The sequence below is a fragment of the Phocoena phocoena genome, chromosome 13 (assembly GCF_963924675.1).
Source record: "Phocoena phocoena chromosome 13, mPhoPho1.1, whole genome shotgun sequence".
Taxonomy (NCBI): domain Eukaryota; kingdom Metazoa; phylum Chordata; class Mammalia; order Artiodactyla; family Phocoenidae; genus Phocoena; species Phocoena phocoena.
Window position 1 is genome coordinate 50266707 of NC_089231.1, and position 14537 is coordinate 50281243.

The 14537-nt window shown below is 39.6% G+C and overlaps 1 protein-coding gene across 1 annotated transcript in view; it reads right to left on the reverse strand.

Annotated features, from left to right (window-relative positions):
- LAMA3 (laminin subunit alpha 3) overlaps positions 1-14537 on the reverse strand; it is a 240568-nt gene that overhangs the window by 37911 nt on the left and 188120 nt on the right. The window contains exons 46-55 of the mRNA XM_065889461.1: positions 14324-14435; positions 13942-14112; positions 12050-12246; positions 10746-10862; positions 9609-9763; positions 9188-9329; positions 8242-8344; positions 6159-6275; positions 5894-6073; positions 5201-5343 (exon numbers count right to left, since the gene is read on the reverse strand). Of these exons, the coding sequence (XP_065745533.1) occupies positions 5201-5343; positions 5894-6073; positions 6159-6275; positions 8242-8344; positions 9188-9329; positions 9609-9763; positions 10746-10862; positions 12050-12246; positions 13942-14112; positions 14324-14435 (1437 nt within the window). The remainder of the gene's footprint in view (positions 1-5200; positions 5344-5893; positions 6074-6158; positions 6276-8241; positions 8345-9187; positions 9330-9608; positions 9764-10745; positions 10863-12049; positions 12247-13941; positions 14113-14323; positions 14436-14537) is intronic.

Below are 14537 nucleotides of genomic sequence, written 5' to 3' on the forward strand. Positions count from 1 at the left end.
AGCACCTCAATACATAAGACAACTGCTAAGAGCTCTAAAAGAGGAAATTGACAGTAACAGAATAATAGTCGGGGACTTTAACATCTCATTACACCAATGGACAGATCATCCAAACAGAAAATTAATAAGGAAACAAAAGCTTTAAATGATAAAACAGACCAGATAGATTTAATTGATATTTATAGGACATTCCATCCAAAAACGGCAGATTACACTTTCTTCTCAAGTGAGCATGAAACGTTCTCCAGGATAGTTCACATCTTGGGTCACAAATCAAGCCTCAGTAAATTTAAGAAAATTGAAATCATATCAAGCATCTTTTCTGACCACAACGCTATGAGATTAGAAATCAATTACAGGGAAAAAAATGTAAAAAACACAAACACATGGAGGCTAAACAATACATTACTAAATAACCAAGAGATCACTGAGGAAATCAAAGAGGGAATCAGAAAGTACCTAGAGACAAATTACAACGAAAAGACAATGATCCAAAGCCTATGGGATGCAGCAAAAGCAGTTCTAAGACGGAAGTTTACAGCAATACAAGCCTACCTCAAGAAACAAGAAAAATCTCAAATAAACAATCTAACCTTACACCTAAAGGAACTAGGGAAAGAAGAACAAACAAAACCTAAAGTTAGTAGAAGGAAGGAAATCATAAAGACCAGAGCAGAAATAAATGAAACAGAAACAAAGAAAACAATAGCAAAGATCAATAAAACTAAAAGCTGGTTCTTTGAGAAGATAAACAAAATTGATAAACCATGAGCCAGACTCATCAAGAAAAAGAGGGAGAGGACTCAAGTCAATAAAATTAGAAATGAAAAGGAGAAGTTACAGCAGAAATACAAAGCACCCTAAGAGACTACTACAAGCAACTCTATGCCAATAAAATGGACAACCTGGAAGAAATGGACAAATTCTTAGAAAGGTATAACCTTCCAAGACTGAACCAGGAAGAAATAGAAAATATGAACAGACCAATCACAAGCACTGAAATTGAAACTGTCTTTAAAAATATTCCAACAAACAAAAGTCCAGGAACAGATGGCTTCACAGGTGAATTCTATCAAACATATAGAGAAGAGATAACACCCATTCTTCTCAAACTCTTCCAAAAAATTGCAGAGGAAGGAACACTCCCAAACTCATTCTATGAGGCCACCATCACCCTGATACCAAAACCAGACAAAGACACTACAAAAAAAAGAAAATTACAGACCAATAGCACTCATGAACATAGATGCAAAACTTCTCAACAAAATACCAGCAAACAGAATCCAGCAACACATTAAAAGGATCATACACCATGATCAAGTGGGATTTATCCCAGGGATGCAAGGATTCTTCAGTATACACAAATCAATCAATGTGATACACCATATTAACAAATAAAAACCACATGATCATCTCAATAGATGCAGAAAAGCTTTTGACAAAATTCAACACCCATTTATGATAAAAACTCTCCAGGAAGTGGGCACAAAGGGAACCTACCTCAACATAATAAAGGCCATATAAAACAAACCCACAGCAAACATCATTCTCAATGGTGAAAAACTGAGAGCATTTCCTCTAAGTTCAGGAGCAAGACAAGGATGTCCCCCCTCACCACTATTATTCAACATAGTTTTGGAAGTCCTAGCCATGGCAATCAGAGAAGAAAAATAAAAGGAATACAAATTGTAAAAGAAGAAGTAAAACTGTCACTGTTTGCAGATGACATGATACTATACATACAGAATCGTAAAGATGCCACCAGAAAACTACTAGAGTTAATCAATGAATTTGGTAAAGTTGCAGGATACAAAATTAATGCACAGAAATCTCTTGCATTCCTATACACTAATGATGAAAAATCTGAATGAGAAATTAAGGAAACACTCCCATTTACCACTGCAAAAAAGGAATAAAATACCTAGGAATAAACCTACCTAGGGAAACAAAAGACCTGTATGCAGAAAACTATAAGACACTGATGAAAGAAATTAAAGATGATACCAACAGATGGAGAGATATACCATATTCTTGGATTGGAAGAATCAATATTGTGAAAATGACTATACTACCCAAAACAATCTACATATTCAATGCAATACCTATCAAATTACCAATGGCATTTTTTATAGAACTAGAACAAAAAATCTTAAAATTTGTATGGAGACACAAAAGACCCCAAATAGCCAAAGCAGTCTTGAGGGAAAAAAATGGAGCTGGAGGATTCAGACTCCTTGACTTCAGACGATACTACAAACCTACTGTAATCAAGACAGTATGGTACTGGCACAAAAAACAGAAACGTAGATCAATGGAACAGGATAGAAATCCCAGAGATAAACCCATGCACCTATGGTCAACTAATCTATGACAAAGGAGGCAAGGATATACAATGGAGAAAAGACAGTCTGTTCAATAAGTGGTGCTGGGAAAACTAGACAGCTACATGTAAAAGAATTAGAACACTCCCTAACACCATACACAAAAATAAACTCAAAATGGATTAGGGACCTAAATATAAGACTGGACACTATAAAACTCTTAGAGGAAAATGTAGGAAGGACACTCTTTGACATAAATCACAGCAAGATCTTTTTTGATCTACTTCCTAGAGTAATGGAAATAAAAACAAAAATAAACAAATGGGACCTAATGAAACTTAAAAGCTTTTGCACAGCAAAGGAAATCATAAACAAGACATAAAGACAACCCTCAGAATGGGAGAAAATATTTGTAAACGAATCAATGGGCAAAGGATTAATCTCCAAAATATATAAACAGCCATGCAGCTCAATATTACAAAAACAAACAACCCAATCAAAAAATGGACAGAAGATCTAAACAGACATTTCTCCAAAGAAGCCATACAGATGGCCAAGAAGCACTTGAAAAGCTGCTCAACATCACTAATTATTAGAGAAATGCAAATCAAAACTACAATGAGGTATCACCTCACACCAGTTAGAATGGGCATCATCAGAAAATCTACAAATAACAAATGCTGGAGAGGGTGTGGAGAAAAGGGAACCCTCTTGCACTGCTGGTGGGAATGTAAATTGATACAGCCACTATGGAGAACAGTATGGAGGTTCCTTAGAAAACTAAAAATAGAATTACCATATGACCCAGCAATCCCACTACTGGGCATATACCCAGAGGAAACCATAATTCAAAAAGACACATGCACCCCAATGTTCACTGCAGCACTATTTACAATGGCCAGGTCATGGAAGGAACCTAAATGCCCATCGACAGACAAATGGATAAAGAAGTTGTGGTACATATATACAATGGAATATTACTCAGCCATGAAAAGGAATGAAATTGGGTTATTTGTAGAGATGTGGCTGGATCTAGAGACTGTCATACAGAGTAAAGTAAGTCAGAAAGAGAAAAACAAATATCGTATATTAATGCATATATGTGCAACCTAGAAAAACGGTACAGATGAACCGGTTTGCAGGGCAGAAATAGAAACACAGATGTAGAGAACAAATGTATGGACACCAAGGGGAGAAAGTGGTGGGGGGAGGTGGGGGGGCTGATGAATTGGGAGATTAGGATTGACATATATATACTAATATGTATTAAATTGATAACTAATTAGAACCTGCTGTATAAAAAAATAAAATAAAATTCAAAACAAAACATTTTATGAACACAAAAAAAGAGACTACACCTGCATATGCACGACCTTCTTAAGAAATTAAGCATTACTGCTATGACTGAATCCCATCATGTATCCCACCCTGTTCCCAGTCTGCTCTCCCTTCTCAGAGGTCACCGCTACGCTGGATTTGGATTCCCATACCCAGCTTCTCACGTGTGTTTTAATATTTTTACTAAATATCATTTATCTATAAACTGTAACTAGTCTTATTTTCGTAAGTGACAGAGCAGAGATCAAAACAAGGTAGTCTGCCTCGGTTAACCAGTTCTAAGCCACTGTGCTATTTATACACTTCAAATTATGTTCAGTAAATTAGTGAACGAACATAGAAGGGCAAAAGCTAGAAACATGCTTTTTCATTTGCTTTTTATAAGATGTGTATAGCTATGAAGAGGGTAGTTTCTGCCAAACTGTGCCTTAGGCTCTTTGTTTTTCTGCTAAAAATTTTGTGTTGGGAGTCATTCTCTTTCCTAAAAGAAAAGGCAGCTTTTGAGGCTCAAAAGATGTAATATTGAGCCTGGAAATCAACCATGGTGCCTCCAGGGCAGTGATATTCTGACTTGGCTTTCCAACTCTCTATCTCCAAATATCTCATAGGGAGGTGGCTGAAAAATACAAGATATTTCATTTACATTATTTTAGGATAAAACAAATTGTGAGGGAGAAGCGTAAGGAATTCAAGTAAATAATGTCAGATTAAAATGAGAAAGGCTGATGGAATTTTCCAATGAAGGAAAATTGCTGTAATCTCCTATTCAGAACACTGCTCATGTTGGTAGGAACCATTCCTCCATCCTCAATAAAAGTGGATTCTACAACTTCCAAGTTAAAATGAGAAGGTAGGTCTTGTTCAGTATCATATCTGCACGTTCCAATCACAGAACCCTTACTCGAACTTGCAATAACACTTTACCAACTGGAGCCTGGAGGAGAATCCTGCTTCCTGTCTGCATGAGTCAGTGAGAAGGAAACTGCTCCAGGTCCTTGATGTACTAGACCATCTGAGGGATGAAGATGACGTGTACTTTTGAAGGATGACAGGAGGAAATGAACTTGCACATTGGGCGCAACCAAAGAATTATGGCAAGAAAGACAACCAGGGGACTTGGGCGCAGTGGTTGAGAATCTGCCTGCCAATGGAGGGGACACAGGTTCGATTCCTGGTCCAGGAAGGAAGATCTCACATGCTGCAGAGCAACTAAGCCCACAACTACGGAGCATGTGCTCTAGAGCCGGTGAGCCGCAACTACCGAGCCCACGCACCACAGCTACTGAAGCCTGCGCGCCTAGAGTCCATGCTCCGCTACGAGAGAAGCCACCACAATGAGAAGCTCACGCACCGCAACAAAGAGTGGCCCCCGCTCGCCTCAACTAGAGAAAGCTTGCGCACAGCAACAAAGACGCAACACAGCCAAAATATAAATAAAGACAACCAGTTCTTGAGTACATAGATACCTTTCCTTTCCTAATGAATGGAGTAACTTATCAAAGAATGAGCCTTGGTGCCTGGCAATGTGGGGACACACCCACCTTATTCGCAGCATCTCTGGCCTGCTGAATTAGCTCCCGTATGCGGTCCATGTTGTCAGAGATGTTGCCCAGTGGCAACAGCTGTTGGTTGATACTTTCAATCTTGCTCAAAAGATCAGGCAGTTTGTTGGTTAATTTCTTTACTGTTGGTGAGATTACAAAACAGACATTTATCACTGTGAGTTGAGAAAAGGTTAAATACAGATGTTCTCATTGATAGTACTTGTCAAGTGGTATGTCTGGGTCCCAAACGTTGGACAGGATGACTCAGAATCAGGTAATATAGTTTCTGTATTATAGAAATATATATTATACATATTTCTATATAAATATATCATGGATCTTATTCTGCAATCTAAATATCAAATTATCTTTCTTGACCACTATAAAAAAATAAATCTTTGCTTTTTGATCTTTAATATTAATAATAATTCAATTCCTCATGGTTCAGGGACCTATATCTCCACTCTATAAAAGGGAAAATCAATAGCAATGTTCATGGATTTTTTTCAAAAATCCTACTTGGTCCTTTTAACTAACAGAATAGCCATACTCTTTGAATGGATTATGTGAAGTTGTTTTTAATATTTTAATTTCTAAGATCAGACTTTACCGGGGAAAAATTAAAACTGACCAAAGCACATACTGATGGAGAAAATGGATAATATGTCCTGGGCAGAGAATGCCTGCTACCTGAATTATCTGCATCGGTGAGAGCCTTGTTGAAGTCTTCACTCCCGGTGCTCCCATAGGTATCCTTAATTCTTTCCACGTCTGTCTGAATGGGGTTGAGCCCATCTAGAACATCATTTGTGATGTCGTTGGCATTTCTGACCATGCTCTTTGCACTATTGATTATACCATCGATGTCATCTAATGCACACACAAACAGGGAGGGGTAAGTATCTAAAATGTTTGACAAAAGAAGCCAAGTCCAGTGGGTTAGGGAGCTGCTGACCTCTCTGTATCCCACGAAGATCATCGCGGATGGTCGTGAGATTGGTGTCTACCAGTCCTTTCTGAACGGTCATAATTTTCAGAGTTTGCTGCAGGTTGTTGAGAGCCGGACTGATTTCTAAAATAAAATAAAGCAGCAAGAGGCAATTACCCTAAAGATCTTGATCCTCCGTGGGTATTGGTGACCCCTGAAGTAGCCACGGTCTGCACAGCACTGAGCAGACCTGCATCTTAGCAGTCATCCCCGAGATGCCCACTGCATGCACCTAGACCCACAGGTCCTCCAGTTACAGAGGCCAGGAGCATATAGAGCCTGTGTTACCAGGCTCCTTGGAAATGCACATGAGGAAAGGGAGAGGCGTAATAACTCAGAGGGAGGCTTAACTTCCACTCTGCTCAGGGTGAAAGTCTCTGCTTAGCAAAGAAAAGGGATGTGTCTGTCTTGTTCGCTGCTGTGTCCCAGCACATAGTGCCATGTCTGGCACTCACTGGGGCTTAATATTAGTATGTATTTATGGAACAAACGACTGAATGAACAAATGAATGAATAATGCATAAGGGATGCCCCTTCAGTCAAAAGTACAGTAAAGGAGTGTTGTTAAGAGAGCCTCACTGAAGCAAACTCACACACACAGTAGGCATTGTTTCTGCTCATTTCCAAACAAATTTAAGGACATTTAGTGAAAGGAACAGAGTTCATAGACATTCCTAGCTGATAATATTGCCACTTTGGGGTCATGGAAAATGACCAGTGAATACTTTAAGATCAAGTTGACGATATATGGCTTAAACTGTGATTCCAGGACTGGTTTAAATAACAATGTAGTTAGTATCCTAATCCTTTTGTTTTTAAGTTCATATGCATGCATGCATGCATTCATGCATTCATTCATTCATTAATTGGCTGCATTGGGACTTTGTTGCTGCGTGCCGGCTTTCTCTAGTTGCAGCGAGGGAGGCTACTCTTCGTTGCGGTGAGCGGTCTTCTCACTGCAGTGGCTTCTCTTGTTGTGAAGCACGGGCTCTAGGCACGCAGGCTTCAGTAGTTGTGGCATGCGGGCTCAGTAGTTGTGGCTCATGGGCTCTAGAGCACAGGCTCAGTAGTTGTGGCACACGGGCTTAGTTGCTCCGCAGCATGTGTGATCTTCCCGGACCAGGGCTCAAACCCACGTCCCCTGCATTGGCAGGCAGATTCTCAACCACTGGGCCGCCAGGCAAGTCCTGTATCCTAATCCTTTTAAAAACACATATCTTCACCTCTTAGCTCAACTTTTATAAAGAGAGCAGACGTCATACCAGGAAATTTTAATTTTTGAAATTTGCTAGGCAAATGACTATTGTTTTGTATTTTCTTTTTCCTGTTTTCACATTTATTTTTCATTTTCATTTTTAAAAATGAAAAAAGATAAATAAATAAATATATTTATTTACTGGTAGAAGGCATCTAACTGCTTTGAAAGGATTAAGAAGGTAAGTGAGGGCTATGAGCTTGGATGGCTGCTCAGCTATGAATGACCACAGGAGACCAGAGAAAATCAAGACACAGCATTTTCTGAACACAGGAATTTGGTGAGATCGAGACGGTTTAATTATTTTTTTAAAAAATCAAATTAAATAAGTAGAAAAAGTTCAAAGACAAAAATTTAAAAATCTTCATGCTCCATAGTGGTAGTGATTTTTGGTACTTTCAGTTGCTAAGATTTTAGGGCTTAAGAAATTTTGAAGCAGTTGCTCTAATGACCTGAAGCTAATTACCTGGGCCTTAAGTAAGAAAGCAGCACCGTACATACCTCAATGCTATGTGGGTCCACACGGGATTAAACTAAGAATCCCCTCCCCCAAACCCAAGGCCAGGCTGAAACAGGCCTATCAGCCTCAAGATTTACTTAGATTTATGAGGTTCTAGTTAATTTGGTGTATGTTAGAACATTGGGTAGACACATCCCAGCTATGAGTTTCCAAAGTATCATTTGCATGGACACTGAGATTCAAGAAGTGCGTTTGCTTCTAGGGCTGCCTCTCCTGGTCTCATAGGTTGTTTCCAAGTCTTTGACTATCCCAGCCTCCACCCTAACCCTCAGTACCTTGCTGTAGCTTCTTCTGGGTTATCTTGGCTTCATTTAACAGTTTATCGCTGTTGGAACTCAGGGTTTTAGCTTTTCTTGGAACATCTTCCTTTATCACTGTCTGAAAGCAAAGTGTTTATCAGCTTTAAATGTGATACACCTTAGGAAATATAGTGTAAGAGTTTTCATCCTACCCCAAAGCCCTTATCTTTAATCTTCAAAGAATGAGGTTAGAAGGTAAGGAGGAGGTTTAAAAAGACTGTTCCTTAAAAGATACAGTCAGGGCTCTAAGAAGACGTCTGTGGCTTAGGGAGGCGGACCCATCTCTGCTGATATAATGACAAATTGTGTGACACCTTCTCATTTTCTCACTGTCGCTTGTACAATACCCTCTGCAATAATGGAGGACAGAGTTAAAATGTTTTTAGGCTTTTAATCTTCGGGAGATAAAAATCTTCAACCTTCTGAGGTCTGTCCCCTAATTCTCTCATAATTAATAATTTGTTCTTTATTTTTAGACATAGGAATATTATATGATGCATGTAAGATACCACAGGACTCCACAGACATGCCCAGGTGTAAGACAAATGACAGGAAATAAATGGTTATAAAATTGTGTACAAAAATTTCTCTTCTTCGGTAAATGTTAATGCTCAACACTCAGTCACAGCATAAAAACATACCTGGTAAGAAGCAGGGTATAATACTTTCATGGTTCAAAATCAATAATCAGTGTGATTTCTATCTGGTTTTACAAATGATTTTTAAAAGTGGGCTACATTTATCAAACAGCCAAGTATATACAGAAATGACTTATATCTAGAGCAAGTTCGAGTCTATTCTATATAACAAATTCTGGTCTAAAATAATGCTTTTTTCTATTCTTTGGTGCATGCAGAAAGAAGATAGGAAAATGAGTCGTCTCCAGAGTGCCTGGAGAGAAGGTACCAGTGCAGGTGCTCACCTGGAGGGCAGCCTCAGACGCGCTGGTGGCCTTGTCCGCTGCGTCCTCGGCTGCTTTGATGGCATTGAGGATGTTCTCATAGGCGGTGGCAGCGTCCACGGCACAGCGTACCAGCTCATCCCCACTGGTGTTCCTCTTGATCCTAGAAAATGGCACAGGAGAGGGCTCCAGCGGCCCCCCTGCCTGCAGCTGAGCCCCCTAACCTCCCGATTCATTTGACAGATGGAGACTTGGGGCTGCAAGCTCTGCAGCTCTGTCCCAAAGATGCAGCTGGGAATCAGGCCCCTGCGGCTGGTCGGGTTCGGACCTGGGCCCTGGGTGCCGCCCTCCACCCTGGTCTGGAGACCCCACTCCCCCTGAGAGGCCTTCCCACCAGGCTCCAGCGGCCCCTGCAGTTAGACCCGTCAGGTCAGCCACTCACTCCTCCAGCTGCCTTGCCAGCTCCTGTAAAGACTGCGCATGCTTCTCTGCCTCCCCCACCAGGGATGCTTTACTGGACGATTTGGAAAGTTCTCTCACTTTGTCACTTAGTTCGTGTCTTGCTTCATTTAAGGTGACAGCTAGTTTTTCATATTCCTATATTTTCCAAGTAAACAAGAGGTAGTGTCAACTTAAGCAAAGCACGTATATGCCATTTTCTTGACCTCTGTCGTAAATGACGTTTCCAGGAAGCAACAATGAGAAACTGTTTTCCGAGCCCGCTCAGCACACCAATTATTCCTTGGTTACTTGAGATACTGACACTGATAACATTCTCCCAAGTTTTACCACCACTTTGAACATTTTCCATATGGTGGGTACCCGCTTTGATAGATTTTATAAAAGCTCATTATTATCATTAGTGTATAGTTGTACTAAACCAAAATACCTTTTTTCTGATTTAGAAATAGCGATAATAAAAGATATTTTCAAAATGACCAATGGGCTGCTAAGAAATGTTGTCCATCTTTTGCCAGTCCTAAATGTCTTCTGTTAATAATGTATGCCTGATATTTTATTTTATTTTTTAATTGTTTTTCAGCTTTACTGAGGTATAATTGACATACGATTGTAAGGTATTTAAAGTGCACGAAGTGATGATTTGACATACGCATACATTGTGAAAGGATTCCCCCACTGAGTTAACACATCAATCAGCTCATATTTTATCCTCTTAACTTTTTTGGGAGTGGCGGTGAGAACATTTAAATTCTCTTTTAGCGAATTTCAATTATACAATATAGTGTTATTAACTAGAGTCATATTGCTTTACATTAGATCCTCAGACCTTATTCATCTTAGAGATGAAAATGAGATTTTAAAAATAGCACCACATTTTTTTTTGTTATTACAAAAGCAACATTCACTCACTGCAGGCAAATTAGATAATAGAGATAGATACAGAGAAGATACATCATTCACCCCTCCCCCAAGGGACAACCACTCTTAACCATCTGGTATATTTTCTTCCACCTAAAAGACATATATTGGAGAAAAAATTGGTTAGCCGATCTCATAGTTTCCTCGAAACATAATTTAAATGCTTTTTGATTTTCCAGAGAACAAGTTTTGCCTCTACCTCATGGCTTTTACTCATCAGCTCTAAGGCAACATTCGTTTGCAGTAAGGAAGAGTCTGCAGTGGCTAGATGCTTGGTGAAGTCACTCTGGAGGGAATTCATTTCTTTAACTTGTCTCTGGAGAGAATAAAAAGAATGTCTGTGAGCTTCATGATATATCGTCAGAAGGCACAGGCATATTTGTTGGACAACAGCATAGAAGTAGTTTCAGAGTCAGAATGTCTGCTTGCACTTAAAGGTCATCTAGGAAACTCCAAAGCCATGAGACATCAGCTCAATTTGTTGTGTAGGTGTGTTGTCATAGTTTCCACAGACAACATGCCAATGAAACAATCGCTGTCACATTGGAGAAGGTTTCTACACTGGGCTCAACCAGGCCCATGAGGTGGATATATAATTAAGCTCTGGCTAGTGGATCAGAACGAGGGATTTTAACTAAGGGAATCAGCACCAACCATCAGCACACTCTACATGCCGGTCCCAGCGAAGATGTTGGGACACTTCAATAAGGAAACACACAGGACTTTAGGATGCCAGGGTGGAGGCTGCCCGAGTTCAGGGACCCGTAAAATTGGACCCTGCTCCCTTCCCCTTGGCAAAGTCAGTGACTTCCAACAGAGGTGTTACTACCTGAAGAGGCTTTGGGAGCTAACCCTATTACCATCAGTGAAGATGTTAGTCATTGTCTTTTACGAAATTCTTGCGTTTTTCTTTTTTTTTGGGGGGGTGTTCAGTCCTATGTTATTCCACTTTGATCTTACTGTCATTTCATAGCCCCTCACACTTTTGCTGTTGTTTTAGCCTACAGTGTCCACCATTGACATACACACTATAGAATTCGAGCTTTAACTCCTCATTGAAACTCCTGCATGTGGCCTGTATTTTGACTTATTTCCTATAAAGCAAGTAATGGCTTAAAATGCCTTTGCTGGTGATTCTGATAATGATGTTTACATATATGACACAAAAAGTCAGTTATTTAGAGCATACATTGTACACTTTGAATTAATTATAACAATATTAATTTCTCACCTATTTGGCAACATTATTGGTCCAGCACTCTATCAGCCAGGGGTGGGGGTGAAGCGATTTGCTCTGCTTTCTCTGTGGTTTAAGTTCAGAAACTTTTCTGGCCGCTGAGGAGTAGCAACTACTTTGATTTTGCATTTAATGCCTCGCGCCTATTTGATTAGGGCTTCCTGTACAGACAGCTGCCTGGCTCTGCCACTTTATTAACGATAAAGATTCCTGTTCCCTCATGCTTGTCATTAACCAAACCGTGCAGATTCTGCCCGTGACCTCACCTTGATGGATTCCAAAGCCCTCTCGTTTTCTCGGTTGAGGCCGGTGGCCTGCTTTGCTTGGGCACTGGCCTCCTGTAGAGCGGCACGGAGGTCACCGAGTTTGGCTTCGTAGTCATTTAAAGAATCTCGTATATTCTTCACAAGCCCACTGTTCTCCACCTGGTGGTTTTCCAGCCAGCTCCTTATCCGAGTCAGCACTGTAATACATCACCTTTCTGTTTCCCACTTGAAAGATGAGTGCACTGGAAAGCTAACTTATAAACGCTACAGGAGGAGAACTGCGTTTCTACTCACTTCATGGTTTTCCTTGAACTTGCAAGGGAACAGGAAAGGAAACTAGCATTTATGTCGTGTTATACACACACTGTCTCATTTAACTTATAAAGACTACAGGAGGAGAACAGTTTCTACTCACTTCATGGTTTTCCTTGAACTTGCAAGGGAACAGGAAAGGAAACTAGCATTCGTGTCGTGTTATACACACACTGTCTCATTTAACTTATAAAGACTACAGGAGGAGAATTGAGTTTCTACTCACTTCATGGTTTTCCTTGAACTTGCAAGGGAACAGGAAAGGAAACTAGCATTTGTGTCGTGTTATACACACACTGTCTCATTTAACTTTCGTGACAACCACATGAAAACAGTAATTATCAACCTCCTGTTTCAGATAGGAAAATGGATGGCCTGAGAAATTGGGTGACAAGGTTTTAGCCTTGGGACTTGAACTTGACCTGCAGAGCACGAAGCACATGCTCTTTCTACTACTAACACTGTCTCCTTGCAGCTAAAAGCCAAGGCTAATATTACATTTAAACAATACAAATGCTAAAAGAGAACTGCTACTACCTGTAACCACTGATACATCATTTTACTAGAGAATAAAGGTCAGTATTTGGAAAAATATACACCAAATTATTATTTCTTACAGTTTTGAGCTAATGAGGCTTTTTCCCTAACCCAAACCTTTAGATATATTCAGTTAATTTCTAGTATATTCATTTTTGGAGGTAACAGTAGTGCTAATATCGATGTATGATTCAAAAGCTCAATGGTGATATGGTGACCATTAAAAATGATATGAGAGAGCTGAGTGGAGATGAATGAAAGAAGAATGAAAATGCAGTTAAAAAGGAACAAGAGGTATCAGTGTCTAATATCTAAGAAGAAACTTTTTTTTTTGCATGATGGTAAGATATTCTATTCTATGGATAAAGAAGATGTGGTACATATGTACAATGGAATATTACTCAGCCTTTAAAAAGAATGAAATAATGCCATTTGAAGCAATATGGATGGACCTAGAAATTATCATACTAAGCGAAGTAAGCCAAACAAAGACAAAAACCATACGATATCACTTATATGTGGAATCTAAAATATGACACAAATGAACATATCTATGAAAGAGAAACAGACTCACAGACATAGAGGAGACTTGTGATTGCCAAGGAGTGGGGAGGGAGGGAAGGATTGAGAGTCTGGGATTGGTAGATGTAAACTCTTATACATAGGATGGATAAACAACAAGCTTCTACTGTAGAGTACAGGTAACTATATTCAATATCCTGTGATAAACCATAACGGAAAATAACGTGAAAAAGAATGTATATATATATATAACTGAAATCACTTTGCTGTACAGCAGAAATTAACACAACACTGTAAATCAACTATACTTCAATAAATTAAAAAAAAAGTGTTGTTCTGTCCTACGGCTTCTCAGTAATCTGAAGGGGCTACCTACTTTCACCACATGATCCTCTACCAGTAATATACGCTGAAAGGACGAGCCCCTCCACCTGGCACCGGTGACTAGATATTGCACTCTGCACACCGTATTTCAAACCAATTAGAACGGATTGTATGCAAGAATTTGGGAGGGTCCTTACGAAGCTGAGCCTCTCTTTTTTCAGCTTCTGCTTCCCTCAGGTTCTTCCCAAAGTTGCGGTTCCTCAGTTCCCTCAACATGCGCTCCGCTTCAGCCAGCTTTCTGGAAAAATCGTCCAAAGGCAAGTTGTTTCCTTCTCCTTCTTCTGTCCCAGAGATCTGCTTCACAAGAACTGGAAAAACATCAAGCAGTTTATTGAACTGGGAATTCTGGACTCCAGCAGACTACGAAAAAAAAAAAGGCCGAGATTTTTATGGAGGGTTCATATTGGTTTTTTAGTATCACTACAGGTTCTTTTTCATAATGTTGAACTTTTTCTTTGTACAACAAAGGCTACAAAGTAATATAAAAGATGTTTAATTGGGCTGAGTAACTCTTCTTACCGTGCACATTCTGGATGACATTTTTAATCTTTGTGTCCAGCTCTTTGGCGCCTTGGGTTGTCCGATCAACATTGCTATATAATGTTTGAGCTTTTCTGGAATTTATTTGAACCTATATGAAAAACAAATTGATGAGCAAAAAGTAAGTTGATGGGAGGAAAAAACTAACAGTATTCTGAAAGCAAAAAAAAAAAAAGTTAAGGTTATTGACCTA